This window comes from Pinus tabuliformis, chromosome 8 (assembly GCF_031772625.1).
Source record: "Pinus tabuliformis cultivar Carrire ecotype Pingquan chromosome 8, CPIR1, whole genome shotgun sequence".
Taxonomy (NCBI): domain Eukaryota; kingdom Viridiplantae; phylum Streptophyta; class Pinopsida; order Pinales; family Pinaceae; genus Pinus; species Pinus tabuliformis.
Genome location: NC_142294.1, coordinates 1,081,189,035 through 1,081,208,030, shown reverse-complemented (window position 1 = coordinate 1,081,208,030; position 18,996 = coordinate 1,081,189,035). Strand labels below are relative to the sequence as shown.

Here is an 18,996-nt window from a genome sequence, read left to right as displayed (position 1 = left end):
TTTCCCTTCATTTTTATCATAAAAACAAAATATTAAAGAGTCGCAATTAATCTCTTACTTTCTTAAGGTCCGACAGAGTGCATTGGTCTTAGCGGACATTAATCATCATCATCATTATTATTCTTACCTTCTTAAGAATACAATGGGCGTGGAGGTGTAAATGAGTTGTCATTTGATGACTAAGAGATAGTATTACTAGGTAACACTGGCCTTTGGAGAATGGGTCTCCATTGTGAGGCCGAAGTTGCATAATAGAGCTTCCATTTAGGTATGAGGATTGTTTTCTAGTACATAGAAAATGGATGACCCAAGAGTCTCATACCTTTAGATGATTAAATAGGCATGAATATCTATCTATATATCAATGTTTACATGCATGTATGTATTTATATGGATATATAGGTGTATATATGTACATGTGCATATGTATAAGTATTTATGGTTGTCTATGAGTGTCATTGTTGTTGAAATTGTAGCTATGGTTGGTCTTCATAAAATTATTTAGCATGTTCTTCATATTTTTGTTTTGGTCAAAAATGTATTTATGAAAAGAAGAAAAATATTATTTTTCATTACAAGTGGCTCCACATGTGCTAAGTCACCCTCTCTAGATGGTCAAGTTAGCTTGCATAGAAACTCACTCATTTGAATTAGATCAACGCTTCTAGATGGTCAAGTTGGTTTTGCCTAGAAAGGCACCCATTCGGATCTCATGATGGCAATATAAAGAGCTCCATTCGTCCTCCTTGAAAAGTAATTCGATCATATGTACATTACTCATCTATTCTCCTCTGCAAAGGTATTTAAAAAAGGGTTCAAGAATCAAGGGTTAGATCAAGCAAAGAAGGATCTCTTCTATTTTTCATTGAGATTTATATTAACTCATTGCTCTTGTGGATCAACTCTGAGATCTATTACTCTTTTCAGTGGTCTAATATCTACTCATTATTCTTGTGATCTGAAGTTTGGTGGTTCGAGATCTACTCATTATTATTGTGATGTGAAGCTTAGTGGTCCCAAATATGCTCATTATTCTTGTGATCTGAAGTCTGGTGGTCTGAGATTTGCTCATTATTATTGTGATCTGAAGTCTAGTGGTCCAAGATCTGCTTCTTGTTCTTGTGATTTGAAGTCTAGTGGTCTGAGATCCGCTTCCTATTCTCGTGATCTGAAATCTGGTACTAGGCTGAGACCCAGTAGGATACTCCAAGCATTCTTTCAGTGGTTCGAAATCTCTTGAAGATTTGCTTGTCAAGATCTAGCTCAAATTTGTCTCTAGCCCAAGATCTAAGCTACTCCACGATTGTGATTTGGTCAGTGTTTTGTGCTTCCACAGATCTGTATTCGATTTGAAGTTCGAGCCTCAGAAGGGAAGATGTTTGAGATTTGTCTCTATTGTATGGTATTGATCTTGTTGGACTACTTGTTGACATTTCCATTGGAGACTTAGCACTTGTGGAAGCCATCTTGTGGTCAGTATTATCTATGTCTTGATGTCTTGTTTAAGGATCTCTCTAAGGAAAAGCTTGATTGGGTTTTCCCCTTTGTGGGGTTTTTTCCTAGTCTCTGACCTAAACACTGGTGTCTCTTGTTATTGTGCACTATGATCTCTACTTTCTTGCCATTGCTATCAATTGAATTTTTTAAGTGTAATTATTTGATGAAGAAGAATAATTAATAAAAGCTCTAATAATTCACAAATAATTATCAATAGTTCGAAAATAGTACTTGTACACACTGCACTCTAGATTTTCAACAATTTCCACTATCCTTTGTGATCAAATGTGCAAAAGACCAATCTTCAAAACTTTTGTATAAATTTAGGCGCATCTATGTGTGTATCCATATGTGTGAAAGAGAGGAGAGAAATATACCAACTGCCCTCCCGAGGAGAAACCATCATCTGAAAATGTTCCATTTGAACCTCCCCATCCCCATGTGAAAACATTGCCACCTATGATACAAAAATTAACATGTTACAAGAATCTTTATAACTGCCAACTCCTACATATGCACATATATTAGAATTTCCAGATCTACAAATCTTATGATTAATGAATATAAGTAACAAAATTGAAATACAATTTGTATAGGATGCATATTTAGTATCACATCAAAGCCATTTATAATATAGGATGCTTCACATCAATCTTGGGATAATAGAAAAATGAAAAACCATAATAGTAAAAAAAATTAATAGACCAACCAAATGCTCATAACTTTAAAGTTCTAAATTTCTGGGCAATTATAATTTGAAGAATTTTCCATTGTTTCTATTAAATTTAGAACTAAAGAAAGATCCATTTAGTTGATTTTCTCTTAAAAAATTATAATCTATAAATATTTCAAAACATATCTACAAAAATTGGTTTAAACATAGCATGTACAGATCCTATACAAAGTTTAAATTGAAAAAGAAAACCCTAAAGATACCCCTTATATCATATGTATTAGCATTATATTAATAAATTTCTTTTGGAGGCAATACGAGTGTGGTCTAGCAGCAAGCAACAAGGTCATCAGGCTTGTATCAAAGCGGATACCTGTAATATTCCCAACTTTGATTTTCCGCATTAGAGGCGATTTTTGGAAGAGGAGGCAATTCCGACATTGGGAGTTAGGAGGAAAAAGGGAAATCGTAGCGCTAGTGGAACGTGGGGCCCACAAGAGAGAGAAATTTGGCCCAAGAAGGGAACTTGCACTCTTGGATGAGAGAGAGAGAGAGAGAGGAGGGGTGCAAATTAGAAGAGAGAAAGAGTGCGAGCCACCAAGGGAGAAAAGGACGAAAACAACTATAAATAAGGAGAAAAGGCCTTCATTTGTATCTTTTGTCAACTTTACTTCTGAACACAATTTCTCTTGACTTGAGTTGTTTAGCCAAGATAACCAGTGATGTTTAACACAAGGGATTCCCAAGCAGGAAGTCCACCTCTACCTTTGTTGAACTTCGAGTGTCACCCTAGGAGAGTAAGGAGGAATGTGATATTCCCACTTAGCAATATTGCTAAGGGGAAATATCAATTTTTCCCATTTTGTCTTACTTTTCGTTTGTACTTAGGAAAAACGGGTTATGGGGCCCCACTTTAATTTTGAAGCTAAGGAAAGGCCCAAACATTAGAAAAAGGGAAGAAAATCAAAGTGCTGGTGGAAGGTGGGGACCACCCATGGAGAAATACAACCCCCCTAGGAAATGCACACTCCTTGGAGAGAAAATGATGGGAAGCTTGACGGTTGGGCCCGCATGGGAAATTGAGAGGCATTTTGATAAAAGAGGAGGAAGGAGCTTATTTTTGGCATTCTTGATCATTTGAAGTTTGAACATTTACCTTGACTAGCACGCTTGAGCTGGAGGCCAAGTCTGCGGGTGTTGTTGAGCACAAGAGATTTTCAGGCAAGAATCTGACCCCTTGCTTCGGTGGACTTTGAGTGCCAACCCTAGGGGGGAATTCCATTAGTTTCAGATTGACCCAGGGGAATTTTAGTGTTTTCTTGGAGTAGCTTCATGTTGAGAAATCAAGGGCACTAGTATTAAGTGATTTCTCTTCGATTAGTAACTACTTGTGAATCTGTTTTACTTCTTTAGGTTAGGATCTTCTTCTTCTTAGATTATTAGTGTTTTTCTTCATCAAACAATAACCAATACATGAACTTCAATAGACAAGAGACACATAATGTAGGATATCAACAAAGGCCAAAACCTCTCACTTTTTGAGAGGAAAACCCAAGACCAAGACCCTTGACCTAGTAGCCTCCCCAAGACCAAGACACAAGTTCTCTTGACAATCAACCTTCTCCTTTGATCCTCTTCCACTTCGATCTTCTTCGTATCTAGACCTTCTACATGTGATAGTACCGAGACCTTGTCACATAATAGTGATCTTCTTCCAAGATCATCACTATGGTATGGTACCAAGACAGTGAGGGGATGTCACTGTGATATCACATAAATCTTGTCTAGCTTCTCTGCTTCAATCCGAAATATGACCTTTGCAATTTCAACGAAACAGAGAGAGACCCTTCTTGTAATTATCCTGAACTGTGATCACTATAGTCTTCACCGAATTTGCTCCTTGTTGTATCGAGACAGAGTTTCACTCTTGTCACTGTAATCCGAACTTGCTGCTCATCTTGTCACTATAATGTATCCATTCGAACTCAGAAAAAGATCCGAACTTCTGTTCACTGAGATCAACCCTCTTCATCTCTTCGCCGTCCTTTCCATCCGAATTTGTCTTTGTTCTACCCATTCAAAAAACTCAGAGATATGTGTCCGAAAATCTGTTTCTATGGAATAGGACGAGGTGCCTATTTATAGCGGTATGTCGGTCATATTTAGCTGACATGAATAAATGTATACGTGTGTCTCCAAACTGTGAGTCGACATGAGTTTGTTACTCCTTTTTGAAGCCGACATGAAGAGGAGGACTTGTGCTTATCATTGGAGAGCTATTTGACAATGCTATTAACTCATATACATTTGACACATGCCCAAGAAGAGCTCTTCATACATGAAATTGACTTTTTGACTTTAATGACAAATCCTAAGACGCACAATGGGAGTTATCTAAACAAAAAATCTCTTGCTCATGAAACTCATGAAGCGAGCATCACAAAAATAATTTTCTTTTCTTCTTTTCATGATTTACAAAAATCACAATTACATGTCATTATGAAGACCGATCTACGTTACACTTTTCAACACTCCCTCTTAACTAGGGAGGTATTCGTAATGGTACTTGGTCATTCTTAATCTAAAGAATTTCTCATAAGAAGGGTCAGATTGAAAACCCATCTGTATAACATCATATCAACAAAACAATATAAACTTTGAAATGAGAACTGATACGATTTTTTGTTTTTTTTAAGGTAGAAAAAAATCATCCGATTTTGAAAAACACTAATTCATAACACTTTTTTTCGGAGCATATTTTTTGACACTTTAAATTTTCTTATGTACCAAATATAAATATTTGATTTTAAATGTTAATGATTTTCATGTTGATTTTGTAATGTGTTGATGCAACATCAACCCCTTTTTTTAGAGGGTTTATTTTTGACACACTATATTTTCTAATGTATTAACTGTGGATGTTTTTTTTAGATGTTACATTTTTTGACACTTTAAATTTTTTTTATGTTGATTACTTAACAAATTTTTTTATAAAACTATAAAAATAAATAAATAAAATAAAACAATTTTAAAAGACTATTAAAAAAACAAAAAATATATAAAAAAAATTTAAAACAAACCTGATTAAAAAAAAAAACTAGAAAATTAAACAAAAAACCAAACAAAAAATAAAAACAAACTAACAAAAATAAAAAACTATTAAAATTAAATTAAAAAAAATGATATAAAAAAAAATAAAAAAAATAAAAAATTAATTGAAAATTTTAAAACATTGATATTAAAATCTTAAAAAAACTTAAAAAAATTATTAACAAAATAAATAAAAAAATTTGAGGGCGAGGCCGAAATCCGATTTTGAGAATCGGATTTCGGCCCCACCTAGGGGCTCGATGTGGGGGGCTGCGACCATGGGCGGGCGAAGTTGCACACAGCTCCGCTCGTCCAGGGCTGTGTCCCCCGAAGCCCTTTGGTGGGGTTCAAATCCGATTTTGAGAATCGGATTTCAACCTCGCTCGGGGGGGCGCGGCCCTGGGGGGTGGCGCTGCACCTAGCTTCGCCTGCCCAAGCCCACGCCCCCCGGGCAATGCTGAAGTCCGACATTAGACTTCAGCCTCGCCCAGGGGCCCGGGGGGTGTGGCCCTGGGCGGCAGAGCTAAAATCCGATTTTGAGAATCGGATATCGACCCCGCCCTCCAATTTTTTTTTTTTTCAATTTTGTTAATTATTTTTTTTTTAAATTTTTTTTTTTTTAGATTTTAACATTAATGTTCTATAATTTTTAATTAATCATATTTTTTAAAAAGTTTTTTAAATTTAATTTTAATAGTTTTTAAATTTTTGTTAGTTTGGTTTTATTTGAAAATTATTTAAAATTGCTTTAATTTTTTTTGTTTAATTTTCTAGAGTTTTTATTTTATTTTTTATTTGTTTATTTTTTTTAAATCAGGGTTGTTTTTTTTTTATTTTTTATTTTTTTTATTTTTAGCTTTTTAACAATTTTTTATAATTGTTGTGTTTTTTCTTTATTCATTTTCCTTTTTTACATTTTTTATGTTTTTTTTAAAACATGTTTTTGTTATTATTTATTTCTTTATATTTTGTTATTATTTGTTTTAATTCTTATCTTTTATAGGTTAATTGTTATTCTTTTTTAACATTTTTATGATTTATATATATATATATATATATAGGTTAATTTTAATTTTGTTTTTGTTTTTTATATTTGATTTTTTTTTGTCTTTTTTATATATTTGATTTTTTTGTCAATTTTTGTCATTTTATGTTTTTTTTTTTTAAATATAAAATTTTAATTTACTTTTTGTTATTTTTTTAAATTTTTTTTTGTTTTGTTTTTATTTTTAAATTTATGCATTCATTATTCTTTTGAAATTTAAATGTTTTTTGGAGTCATGATAAGATCTTTTACGCCATTTTTTCAAAATGTTGAAAATTTATCTTGAAAAAAAAAAAAAACCAAGGTTATTTCAACATCAACGCATCGACACTTTTCGTTTTCAGGGTGTTTTTTGCACAAAAAAATGGTTTTCACTGTCATTTTTAAAACATGTTGCAAATTTACCCTAGACAGAAAAAGTGTTATTCTAGCATCAACATTTTTCATTTTCGAGTTGATTTTTCATGTTAAAAAGGAATTTTTTTTGCTAGAGTTCTCGTTTCAAAATTTACATTGTTACCAACATTGTCACATAGCAAGGCCTTGACTAATAACTCTATCTCTTCACGAGATCCAAGCACAATGTTGGTGAGACCAATGATGTATAGACACCATAATCATTGTCTCTCAAGGCACATACTCCACTTGGGTTTTCATCGAGTATGACCTTCCATGGGACTATTCTTATCTTGGGTAGCCAACCCTCAAAGAATACCGGTCCTCCACGACTCCTCTTATTTTGGATGCCCTATGTCATCCTAAAAGAGTATTGGATGCCAAATGATTACCCAATCCTCTATTCTGCCTTCCCAATTGAAGACAAGAATAATGTGTATATCTCTCCATCTCAATTAGGGAGAACATATCAATTCCTAAGCTCCTTCTTGGCTCAGTAATTTCAGGCTCCTTCTTAATTAAGGACCTACATCAGCTCCTCAACCAACTGCTTGAAGAGCTCCGTCCTTCGATGTCATGAATTTCTTTGTCAAAAAGTCTTCATCTCTTGTGGCTTCTTCATAGGGCACAAACCATCCATCACTTTCATTCATGAATCAGTCATGTCATTATTCCTTTCATAAAAAAGTGATCCATCAGTCTACATTTGGTCTTGCTTCATTTCATGCCGCCTTCTTCATGTTGTCTTCTTCAAAAGGATCTTACATCCTTCTACATGGCCTATTAACTTTAGTTATGTTCTATGCTAGAGCAATTTATTTCAATTTTCACACTTAGCTCAATATCTTTTCCAGATTACCAATTACATTAGCATTAAAGTAAAGTGCAGATAGAACATTAATATAAATTACAGAAGACAAGCCAAGACAAGAGGACACAAGATGTGGCGCTAGCCAGGGACAAACCCCAATGTGGGAAAACCCTTGATCAATTCTTCTTATATGTTCTTCAATAGTTCAGCAGAGAGAGAGAGAGAGATCGTACATTTACAACAGAAGTCAACACTTTGACTTATCTAGATAAGAGCATAGATTATCTCTAAGAAGACGATACATGAGATCAGTTGAAGACATGCTGCTTCAACTGATTCTCCAAGGTGACTCCTTCATCTATCATTACGCTGCATCTCGTCATCATGCTACACCTCACTGTGCTGCACCATGCTGCACCTATCATCACAATGCTTCATCTTATCATGCTTCATCAATCATGATAGTACCCATCTCTGTACTGCATCATGTAGCATCATGTGCCATTGTTGCACCTTGTTTTGCCACCATGTGCTTGCTGCACCTTGCTTACCATACTACTGTCCCAATTTCTATTGCAACACCATGTCTTGCTGCTGTCCCAATTGCTATTGTAGAACTATGTTTGTTGTTGTCCCAATTGCTATTGCAACACTATGTCTTGTTGCTGTCCCAATTGATATTGCAGCACTATGTTTGCTGTTGTCCCAATTGCTATTGCAACACTATGTCTTGCTGCTGTCCCAATTGATATTGCAACACTATCTTGCTGCTGCTTTCATACTGCTGTTCTTCACCTTTTAGTTGCTGTGACCATGATGACTAGTTAGGGCACCAAACACTGCTGTAACAATCCTTCAATAGTCAACAAAACAACTCTAAAATCTGCAGTCCTCCTTGTGTAGCTGTTCTCCACATCATTGAAGGTGTAGGGCACAACATAGCCCTCAAATCTGCCTATGCTACCCTTGGTTATGGTGGTATGGCCTGCGGCCTACCACACAACAATCTTGTAGGTTTACGATAGCCTTCACAAGGGTTTATCCCACACAAAATAGTCCTTAAACAACTGCGGTTTAACCTCCAGCCCTGCGGCCTTCTCTGCTCATCAACTAGCCCTTCAACGCATTAGAAACAACCCTTAAACATGCTCTAGAACAGTCTGTTGTACCTCAACAACTCGGCCTCCCCTTTAGGAATGCCCACGCTGTCCTCAAGTTGTCTTTCCTTGCTGCGGCTAGGGCATTTCTCTTCCCTATGGCTAAGTCCACTAGACCTGTGGCTAGGGCTCTTTAAGGCCTCCACATGATAGTGGATCTTGCCGCGGTTAGAGCATCCTTTAGGCAGCGTATAAGGGCAGGTTTGGGCAGGTTATAGGAGCCCCTTTAGGCTGAGTATAAGAGCCTCTTTATTGCGGCTAGATCTCCTTCATGATTGCGCTTTCGACTACCTCTGAACAACGTATAGCTGGGGCATCATTATCATATTTATGTCTACATTTTAGACCTTTCTCTGGACAACGTATGGCTAGGGCATCATTATAATCTTCATGTCTGCGATTAGGGCTTCATCATCTTAGATTTCTCTTACCACTAAAACCCAAAACAAGTGGAGAGAAATCAAGAGTGAAGTGTGTGTCTAAATGACTAGCAAGTCATCTCCTTTTATACCAAAACATTGAGCATAAGTGGGGTTTATTTGGTTGTTGGCCGACCTTGACGAATTGTCTTATAACACAAATAAATTCATAACTCCATGAATACTTATCGGAATCGGATGACCTTTAGATCAATCCTACACCTCTCGATGAGAGGGATCCAAGAAAAATATCAGCTGCCATAAATAAGATGACCCACCTGGAGTTTGGCCCTAGTTGCCAATTTTAACACTCCCTCTTAACTCGGGAGAACTCCATCCGCTGATCCATATATTCGATTGTACTAACTCTGCCATCAGTCCCCTGCAGTTCTCTGTTGAGCTCTGCTCTGCTGAACCATGAAAAAGAAGAATTGATCGAGAATGTCTCATACCATTCTCTATTGACCCGAAGTCAGTTTCATCTGAAGAGAGTTTCATATCACTCTTATTGACCTGAAGTCAATTTTATTGATCCCAAATCAATATCACAGGAGAGTGTCTCAAACCACTCATACTGATCCCAGATCAGTTTCATTGATCCTAGATCAATGGAGGTCATCTTAGCATATGGAGTACGGTAGATACAATGATGCGTCCATTGATAGTACTACTATGGTCCCTAACCCCATTTCCCTACTCGTTGATAAGATGAGAGGTACTTCCCATGAGTCCCAGACTGCATGGGTAGGATGCGTTGACAGAAGAACTAATCATCCTGGCCACAGGAGAACGAATCTTGTCCAACAGTTGCCACAGGAGAACTAATCATCCTGGCCCATAGTCGCCACGGGGTGTCACAGAGGAAGGTTGAACCTTTCACCTTGTACATAGCACACCACCAGGGGATGGTGAGTCGCCCTGTGGTCGCATGTCGCTCCAAGAATTTCCCCGTGCCCCCTTGGAACTCCCAGAGCTCAATATATGCATCATACACGACCCTCATAAGAGGGTCTCTCAACGACACCAAGTCATTCTCGGAAAGTCAAGAATTTGACCTTTCCCAGGGGCTTCGTCAAAATGTCGGCGACTTGTTCATCTGTACTGATATGTGAGAGCGTTATTGCTCTAGATATAGTGGTACTTGATATTGATGTGCTTGGAGCGATCATGAAATACGAGATTCTCTGATAAACATATCCCGCACTAGTTGTCACATAGGATCACAGTAGTATCCAATGTGAATCCAAACAACTCAATGAAGAGTTTCCGTAACCAGACTGCCTCACAAGAGGCCATACTAGCAGCAATGTATTTTGCCTTAGCGGTGCTCAAAGCCACCGACTTCTACTTCCTGCTCATCCAGGATATCGAGGCAGATCCCAAAGAGAAACAACACCCGGAAGTGCTCTTTCAGTCCACCACACTGCCTGCCCAATCAACATCGGTAGAATATCCATGTAGTCTCACATCTCCGAGAGTGTATCTCAATCCATGAGAGATTGTGCCCCGAAGATATCTCAGAAGATTCTTGGCACCAATCCAGTGAGGCTCAACCAAATATGAGCTCACCATGCTAACTGCAAAACATATGTCCAGATGGAAGTTCACCAAGAACATCAATGCAAATGGGTTTATGAAACTCAGAGGCATTTCCCAAATCTGGTCCGACATCGTCACCATATAACTTCTGAAAGTTAAGATCCTCGAGGTAGTCACGGGCTTACAGTTTACCATTCCACATCTGGAATCCAACTCCCTCTTACTTTTGCAAGTGAGAGGATGTACACCTGTCTAAAATAGGTTGTCCTCAAAAGGTGCTGGTATGAGACGTCTATCATCCACAACCTTCAAACAATGGTTTGGATTGACTTCACTCTTAGTGAATCTCAGCTTCATCTGACAGCGATCAATTCTCTCATATCAAACACGGGGTGATCTGTTTCAAGCCATAGAGGACTTTCTTCCACTAGCACACATGAGATTCGCGATCATGAATCTCAAACCCCTCAGGTTGTTCCAAACCTATGGACCTGCTATATGAGGGGAATGGTCCCCTTGTAAGATTTTCCATTCAATACATCTCAGACATGTACCTTCATGCTCCTTTTGAATTCAGGCATCCCTGTCATCATCTGACTTACAGACCTCTAGTGTTATGTGTCAACTGACATGGTCCCCAAAGGACTTCCTGCAACCCTGAACTCAAAGATAAAAGCATATTTGAAAATTCTATTTCCAAACACGTACCATTCCATCAATGAATGGCACCTTGAAACCTTTTGACTTCCATTGCCGAAATGGACACCGGGTTCTTCTTGCGATCAGGTACATAAAAGAGATTCTTGTAAATGAATCGAGTTACCCACATTTAATTGAGGGGTAACATTCCCTACATCCATTATGGGATAGGTGGCATTGACTCCAAGTATAATCCCACAATTGTTTCCATCTCTACCAAATTCGAGAGAGCATCCTTCTATTCGATGAGGTGCCTTGAAGCACGACAATCAATAAGCCAGATTCCGAAAGAATCTGAAGGAGAGGGCCAATACAAGATAACGCTTCTTTATCTTATCAGAAACAACATTTGATTCTTCATACCTGGGGTTCCTTTCTTTCTCTGAAGAGTCGGTCATTTCCTTGATGACCTGCATTACCTGTCATTCCTTTGATCATTGAAGAAGTCCCTAGAATGATTGTTATCATCATCAAGTGATGTGTCCCTTCCATTCTGATAATGTTCTCTGGTTCGATTTCACCCTAGGTGAATTTGAAGAGGGATGAGGAATCCATTAATCCTATTGTCCTTTCCCAACTATCTTCTGTGATTGCTGTTCCACTCTTGCTTGGGCATTATCTTCACCTCAGCTCTGATACCATGGTAACTTTAGGTATGTTCTATGCTAGAGAAATTTATTTCAATTTTCACAGTTAGCTCAATATCTTTTCTAGATTACCAATCACATCAACATTAAAGTAAACTGCAGATAGAACATAAATATAAATCGCAGAAGACAAGCCAAGACAAGAGCACACAAGATGAGGCGCTAGCCAGGGACAAACCCCAATGTGGGGAAACCCTTGATTAATTCTTCCTATATGTTCTTCAATAGTTCAGCAGAGAGAGAGAGAGATAGTACATTTACAACAGAAGTCAACACTTTGACTTATCTAGATAAGAGCATAGATCATCTCTAAGAAGATGATACATGAGATCAATTGAAGACATGCTGCTTCAACAGATTCTCCAAGGTGACTCCTTCACCTATCATTGTGTTGCATCTCGTCATCATGCTGCACTTCACCGTGCTGCACCCATCATCACAATGCTCCATCTTATCATGCTTCATCAATCATGACAGTAACCATCTCTGTACTGCATCATGTGCCATTGTTGCACCTTGTTTTGCCACCATGTGCTTGCTGCACCTTGCTTACCATACTACTGTCCCCATTGCTATTGCAGCACCATGTCTTGCTGCTATCCCAATTGCTATGGTAGCACTATATTTGTTGTTGTCCCAATTGCTATTTCATCACTATGTCTTGTTGCTGTCCCAATTGATATTGCAACACTATGTTTGTTGCTGTCCCAATTGCTATTGCAACACTATGTATCGTTGTTGTCCCAATTGATATTGGAGCACTGCCTTGTTGCTGCTTTCACACTGTTGTTCTTCACCTTTTAGTTCTGTGACCATGACGATTGGTTAGGGCACAAAACACTGTTGTAACAGTCCTTCAATAGTCAACAAAACAACTCTAAAATCTGCAGTCCTCCTTGTGTAGGTGTTCTCCACTTCTTTGAAGGTGTAGGGCACAAGATAGCCCTCAAATCTGCATATGCTGCCCTTGGCTGTGGTGGTATGGCCTATGGCCTACCACACAACAATCTTGTAGGTTTACGACAACCTTCACAAGGGTTTATCCCACACAAAATAGTCCTTAAACAGTGGTGGTTTAACCTCCAGCCCTGCAACCTTCTCTGCTCATCAACCAACCCTTCAATGCATTAGAAATAACACTTAAACATGCTCTGGAATAGTCTGTTGTACCTCAGCAACTCGGCCTCCCCTTTAGGAATGCCCACACTGTCCTTAAGCTGTCTCTCCTTACTGTGGCTAGGGCATTTCTCTCTGTTGCGGCTAAGTCTACTAGACCTGCGGCTAGGGCTCTTTAAGGCCTTCTCATGACAGCGGATCTTGTTGCGTATAGAAGCTCTCCTAAATAGTGGTAGATCTCCCTTCTTTGCTGTGGTTAGAGCATCCTTTAGGCAATGTATAATGACAGGTTTGCGCAGTGTATAGGAGCCCCTTTAGGCCAAGTATAGGAGCCTCTTTATTGCGGCCAAATCTCCTTCATGACTGCATTTTAGGCTACCTCTGGATAGCATAGATCTAGGGCATCATTATCATCTTCATGTTTGTGTTTTAGACCTTTCTCGGGACACCATATGGCTAGGGCATCATTATAATCTTCATGTCTGCGATTAGGGCTTCATCCTCTTATATTTCTCTTGCCACTAAAACCCAAAACAAGTGGAGAGAAATCAAGAGTGAAGTGTGTGTCTAAAGGACTATCAAGTCATCTCCTTTTATACCAAAACGTTGAGCACAAGTGGGGTTTATTTGGTTGATGGCCCACTTTGATGAATTGTCTTATAACACAAATAAATTCATAACTCCATAAATACTTATCGGAATCGGATGATCTTTAGATCAATCCTACACCTCTCGATGAGAGGGATCCAAGAAAAATATCAGCTGCCATAAATAAGATGACCCACATGGAGTTTGGCCCTAGTTTCCAATTTTAACATGGTCCCGTAGGAAGACATCCACAGTTCTTCCCTTGGTAGTCCTGCATAACCCCATCTACATACTTGTTCAAAATAAGAAATGAACACTTAAATCAGACTTACCTTTGTGATGTTCTTTCATCATAATATATTCTTGTAGGTATCAACACACTACATACATGTTGACACATCTCCCAAAGATATTGATTGTCAAGGGTTTCCATCTTTTTCAGGCTTCCATCAGAGTCTTCATAGCTTTTCGGGATATTTCTTAGTCAAATCTTCTTGGTTTTTCGGATGTTGATTGCCTTTACAATGGTTGCATATCTCACAATCTCTTCCTTCCTTTCTTCACACATTTCATTCACAAGAGCTTCCATTCAGAGTTCCTCAATTGTAGTCAACCACCTAATACTTCATATGAGAACATATCACGTTCATTTCATCTAGGGTGACCTATGCCTTCCGACAACCTTTCATAGGAGGAGATTCCTTTCCTTTGATCATATTTAAAAAGATAGGGCAGTAATCCAAGTTACCTGCAACCATACAACATGACTTTATATTATCGAATACAAGCATACGTACCTAGTTTACCTTTAGGTCATCTAGGCTTCCTTCAACAACTTGTTTGATTGAAAGGAACTTCAAACCCTTGATCCGCTTCATATCTTATGTCATCATACCATCATCCTATGAATTCCACAAACTGGAGTTCCTAATGAAACACTAGCTTCGATTCTAGATTGGTGAACCTTCCGATGAAGATTTCATCAATGAGCCTTGAGGATCTTGCATATCCTTATCAGGTAGATGTTACCTTATGTATGATGAGCCTTGTCTTGGATGACTTCTTCCTTTCCTTTAGTATCAAATGAGGCTCTCAAGAGCTATACCCTTCATAGTTGTCTATCAAACATCCTTCATGTTTCCTACGGTGATGTCAAGAGCTCTTACTTCTAATGCTTTTCCTCTTTCTTGGACTTCCTTCTTTCAACTTTCTCCACCATTTTGGTGAAATGGACTTCTTCTCTATCTTTCTTGTTATTTCCCTTCTTGAGTTTAGGATAATCTTCCCTATAATGCTCATAGCATTGAATCTTAGCTATGTTCTTCTTTCCTTTCGACAAAATGTCAGAATCCTTTCATTTGATCCTTCAACACTTTTTCCCTCAACCTGTCATCTCCTATCTTGCATAGAAACCAAAAGTTCTTGAATGGGATAGATTTCTTAGCCTCTCAGACATTTGTTACCTTGTTCATCAGTTAGTGCATTTAGAACAATGAGGATTATCTCTTCGAGATCTTGCAATTGAGATCTTATGAAGATAACCCTTTATCCTTTGATACCTTCAATTTTTGTAGATCAGATCTAAGTGATATGACCTTCTTTATAGCATCGTCAGAGAATAATTTTACCAGCTTATCATATATCTCCTTTGATGTCTCCAATACTACTATATGAGGGGACCTTTCGAAAGAATCCCTTTCCATGTATTTAGAGGAGACCTTTTCATTGGTACGTTCAATGACTTCACTTTCTTTGAGGACTATGTCTATCCTCCTTTTCCATGCAAGGAATTTTGATGACCCAACCAGCTTATAGATCTCCCTACAAAACGAAGTCATTTTACCAAATTTGATTATAGAATGAAAGATACTTACTTGACAAGTGAAGATGAAATCTTCAACTTGATCACTTTGATGGTGGTTGAAGAAGATGTATTAGTGCCCCTTTTGGATGATCTTCCAAATGAAAAGCCCTTCTTCAATAAAGGAGATTTCTCCTTTTATGATCTCAATGCCTTTACATCTAGCTTCGTTTGTTGATGCTGCTTGATGAGGATGTTTTAATGCTTCCTTGGATGATCTTCTCCAAGGATAAGGAGGGGATCCTTGCTGCAATGATAGGGAGCCTGCCTTATGGCTTTTGAAGATGATCATAATGCCTTCTCTTCTTCAAGATACTTCGACTTATTTGGTAGTGAATTGGTGCAGATCAGAAAAGCTTCTAGGGTTTCAAATTTCTCCAAGATGATGTGATCTTCGTCCTTGAAGTCCTTCTCTTGGATGTCTATACTTAGGGCTACCTTGCATTGTAGATTTCTTTGACTTGATGAGGGTCTTTGTGGTCTTTTGATGATGACTAGAGGATCCAATACCTTTTCTGGTGTAGACTTCTAGTTGCCTTGATTTGATTGATGATCCCAAGACTTCCTTTTGAAGTAGACTTTCTTCTTCAATGTAGATCTTGATTTCACTTTGATATCCTTTAACTTTCTTTGATGCCTTCCTTGAAACTTGATCCTTGAGTGTCTCTTTGATTAGATGCCCTTCCTTAACTGTCACCTTAGCTCTGATACCATGTTGAGAAATCTAGGGCATTAGTATTAGGTGATTCTCTTCGATTAGTAATTGCTTGTGAATGCTTTTTACTTCTCTAGGTTAGGATCTTGTTCTTCTTATATTATTAGTGCTCTTCTTCATCAAATAGTAACCAATACATGAAGTTCAATAAACAAGTGACACAAAATGTAGCCTATCAACCAGGGCCAAAGCCTCTCACTCTTTGAGAGGAAAACCCGCACAAATTCTTCTTATAGAGATTCCAATTGACGAATACCAAGACCAAGACAAAAGTTCTCTTGACAATCAACCTTCTCCTTCGATCCTCTTCCACTTTGATCTTCTTCGTATCTAGACCTTCTACATGTGATAGTACTGAGACCTTGTCACATACTAGCAATCTTTTTCCAAGATTCATTGTGGTATGGCACCAAGACGGAGAAGGGATGACACTGTGATATCATAGAAATATTGTCTAGGTTCTCTGCTTCAATCTGAAATATGACCTCTGCAATTTCACCGAAATAGAGAGAGACCGTTCTTGTAATTATACCGAACTGTGATGACTAAGTCTTCACTCAATTCGCTCCTTGTATCAAGACAAAGTTTCACTCTTGTCATTGTAATCCAAACTTGCTTCTCTTCTTGTCACTGTAATGTATCCATTCGAACTCAGAAAAGGATCTGAACTTCTATTGACTGAGATCAACCCTCTTCATCTCTTCATTGTCCCTTCCATCTGAATAGGTTGAGGTGCCTATTTATAGTGGTATGTCTGTCATATTTAGTTGACATGAATATATGTATATGTGTGTCTCCAAACTGTGAGTCGACATGAGTTTGTTACTCCTTTTTGAAGTCGACATGAAGAGGAGGACTTGTGCTTATCGTTGGAGGGCTACTTGACAATGCTATTGACTCGTATACATTTGATACATGCCCCAGAAGGGCTCTTCATACATGACATTGACTCTTTGACTTTAATGACAAATCCTAAGGCTCTCAATGGGAGCCATCTAAACAAAAAATCTCTTGCTCATGAAACCCATGAAGCAAGCATCACAAAAATGATTTTATTTTCTTCTTTTCATCATTTACAAAAATCATGATTACATGTCATTATGAAGACCAAACCTAGTTACACTTTTCAACACTTCAGCAGAGACAGCGTAGGCCTATGCACTCCCTTTTCTTGCCACAGGTGGGACACATAAAGGAGGTCAATTTTGGGGCTGAGATTGTGGGAGCAGCTCGGAAGGGAATTTTGCTAAGTTTCTCAGCGATTTTGAGAGCATTTAGTAGCCTTATTTACAAGTGGGTTGAATTACCCAACAGTTGGAGTTAGTGGAGACTGGGCCGAAATTCCAAGGTCAACATTTGGCCAATTCCTTTGTGGGTTAATGGTGGAAAGACCGAGGTTAATTTCCTAGAATTTTCTAAGCACTGAAGGAGGCCCTAGTAGCCATTATTTGCAGCCAACAGTGTTGTTTTCACTGGAACAACGCAAAATTTGTTGGGGACAACCACATTGCATGCTAGAGTAGCTGATTTCATCACCTAGACATTGTTAGCTAGCCTTGTGAAGCTCAGGTGCATGCTTTTTGATCTTACCTTTGTATCCATCAATTATATCAATAAAATGGCTCACCTCAGTGCAATTTATGGAGATTTTTGTGTGTTTTTGCTATGTTTGCTTTGTTTATCATTGTAAAATTCCACTAGGAATATTATAGTGGTATCAAAGCTCATAGTCTTGGCTCAGCTGGTGGGAGAAGCATCAGTCTATGACACTAGAAGACCAACATAATGTTACTTACCAGAGGCAGAGGTACAAGAGTAGAGAGAGGCAGTTACAAATTACCCTAGTTCCAGTGATAGTTGAACCAGAGGTGAAAGGGCCAAACATGGCAGATAATGAGGGAGACAAAAGAAGTAAAGAGGAGGAGTTTACACAACACCTTCTCAAGGTCATTCAGGATTTGTCTTGGGTATTGAGGAGCTGAGGCGACAAACTTGCAACAACAACAAGGGAAAAGGTATTCAAGGGGAATTCCAAATTGGCGAGGGCTCCGACACTTCACATCACCACGAGGTTCATGGCTCCAACGCACCCCTCATTCCCAACACACCACCCAAGTCCATTATTCCCACATTTAGAGCATCTGGTGTTGGAGGGTCGCAAGGGCAAGAGGAGATGCCCAAGGGGGACTATTTTGTGGAGTATCAGTCTTATGGGGCTAACTTTAGAGAGGCCAACACCTTCAGGGACTTTTGTCAGTTGAAAGGTAATAGAAGGGGAAATGGGCAAGGCAGAGGAAGCTACATGCATGGTACCGATTTGCAGTGCACCATGGGAAGATTGTTCCTCCCAACTTTTGATGGTTTGTGCAAGAGCTCAACAAAAGAATGGGTTGAGAAGTTAGATGTCTACTTCCAACTCAACCAGATGAAAGAGGGGGAGGCAATTAAGATTGCCACATTGCATTTAGAGGGAGAAGCCCATGATTGGTGGTTCCATGGGTTAACCATAATGGCATCTAGGGTTTACAACCTATGAGGATTTCACTAGGAGGGTATTGGAGCGATTTGAGAGGAGAGACCCGGAGGAGCATTTTGGGGAGTTGACAAGGTTCAAGGAGATAGGGAGCATTGAGGCCTACATCTCTGAGTTTCTTAGGTTGTCTGTGATGGTGCCTGACCTATCAGAGGCCAGGAGGGCTTTCATGTTCGTAGAGGGGCTATCAGAGCCATTGAGGGGATTGGT

General features: G+C 38.6%; 1 protein-coding gene across 3 annotated transcripts in view; it reads right to left on the bottom strand.

Moving 5' to 3' along the window:
- Positions 1–18,996, bottom strand: part of RUG1 (Regulator of chromosome condensation (RCC1) family protein) — a 509,474-nt gene that overhangs the window by 47,422 nt on the left and 443,056 nt on the right. For 2 of the 3 annotated variants that reach the window (XM_089373312.1, XM_089373314.1), the window contains exon 14: positions 1,875–1,954. The exons of the other annotated variant lie outside the window; for it this stretch is intronic. In XM_089373312.1, coding sequence (XP_089229438.1) covers positions 1,875–1,954 — 80 coding nt within the window. The remainder of the gene's footprint in view (positions 1–1,874; positions 1,955–18,996) is intronic. 3 annotated transcript variants of the gene reach the window in all.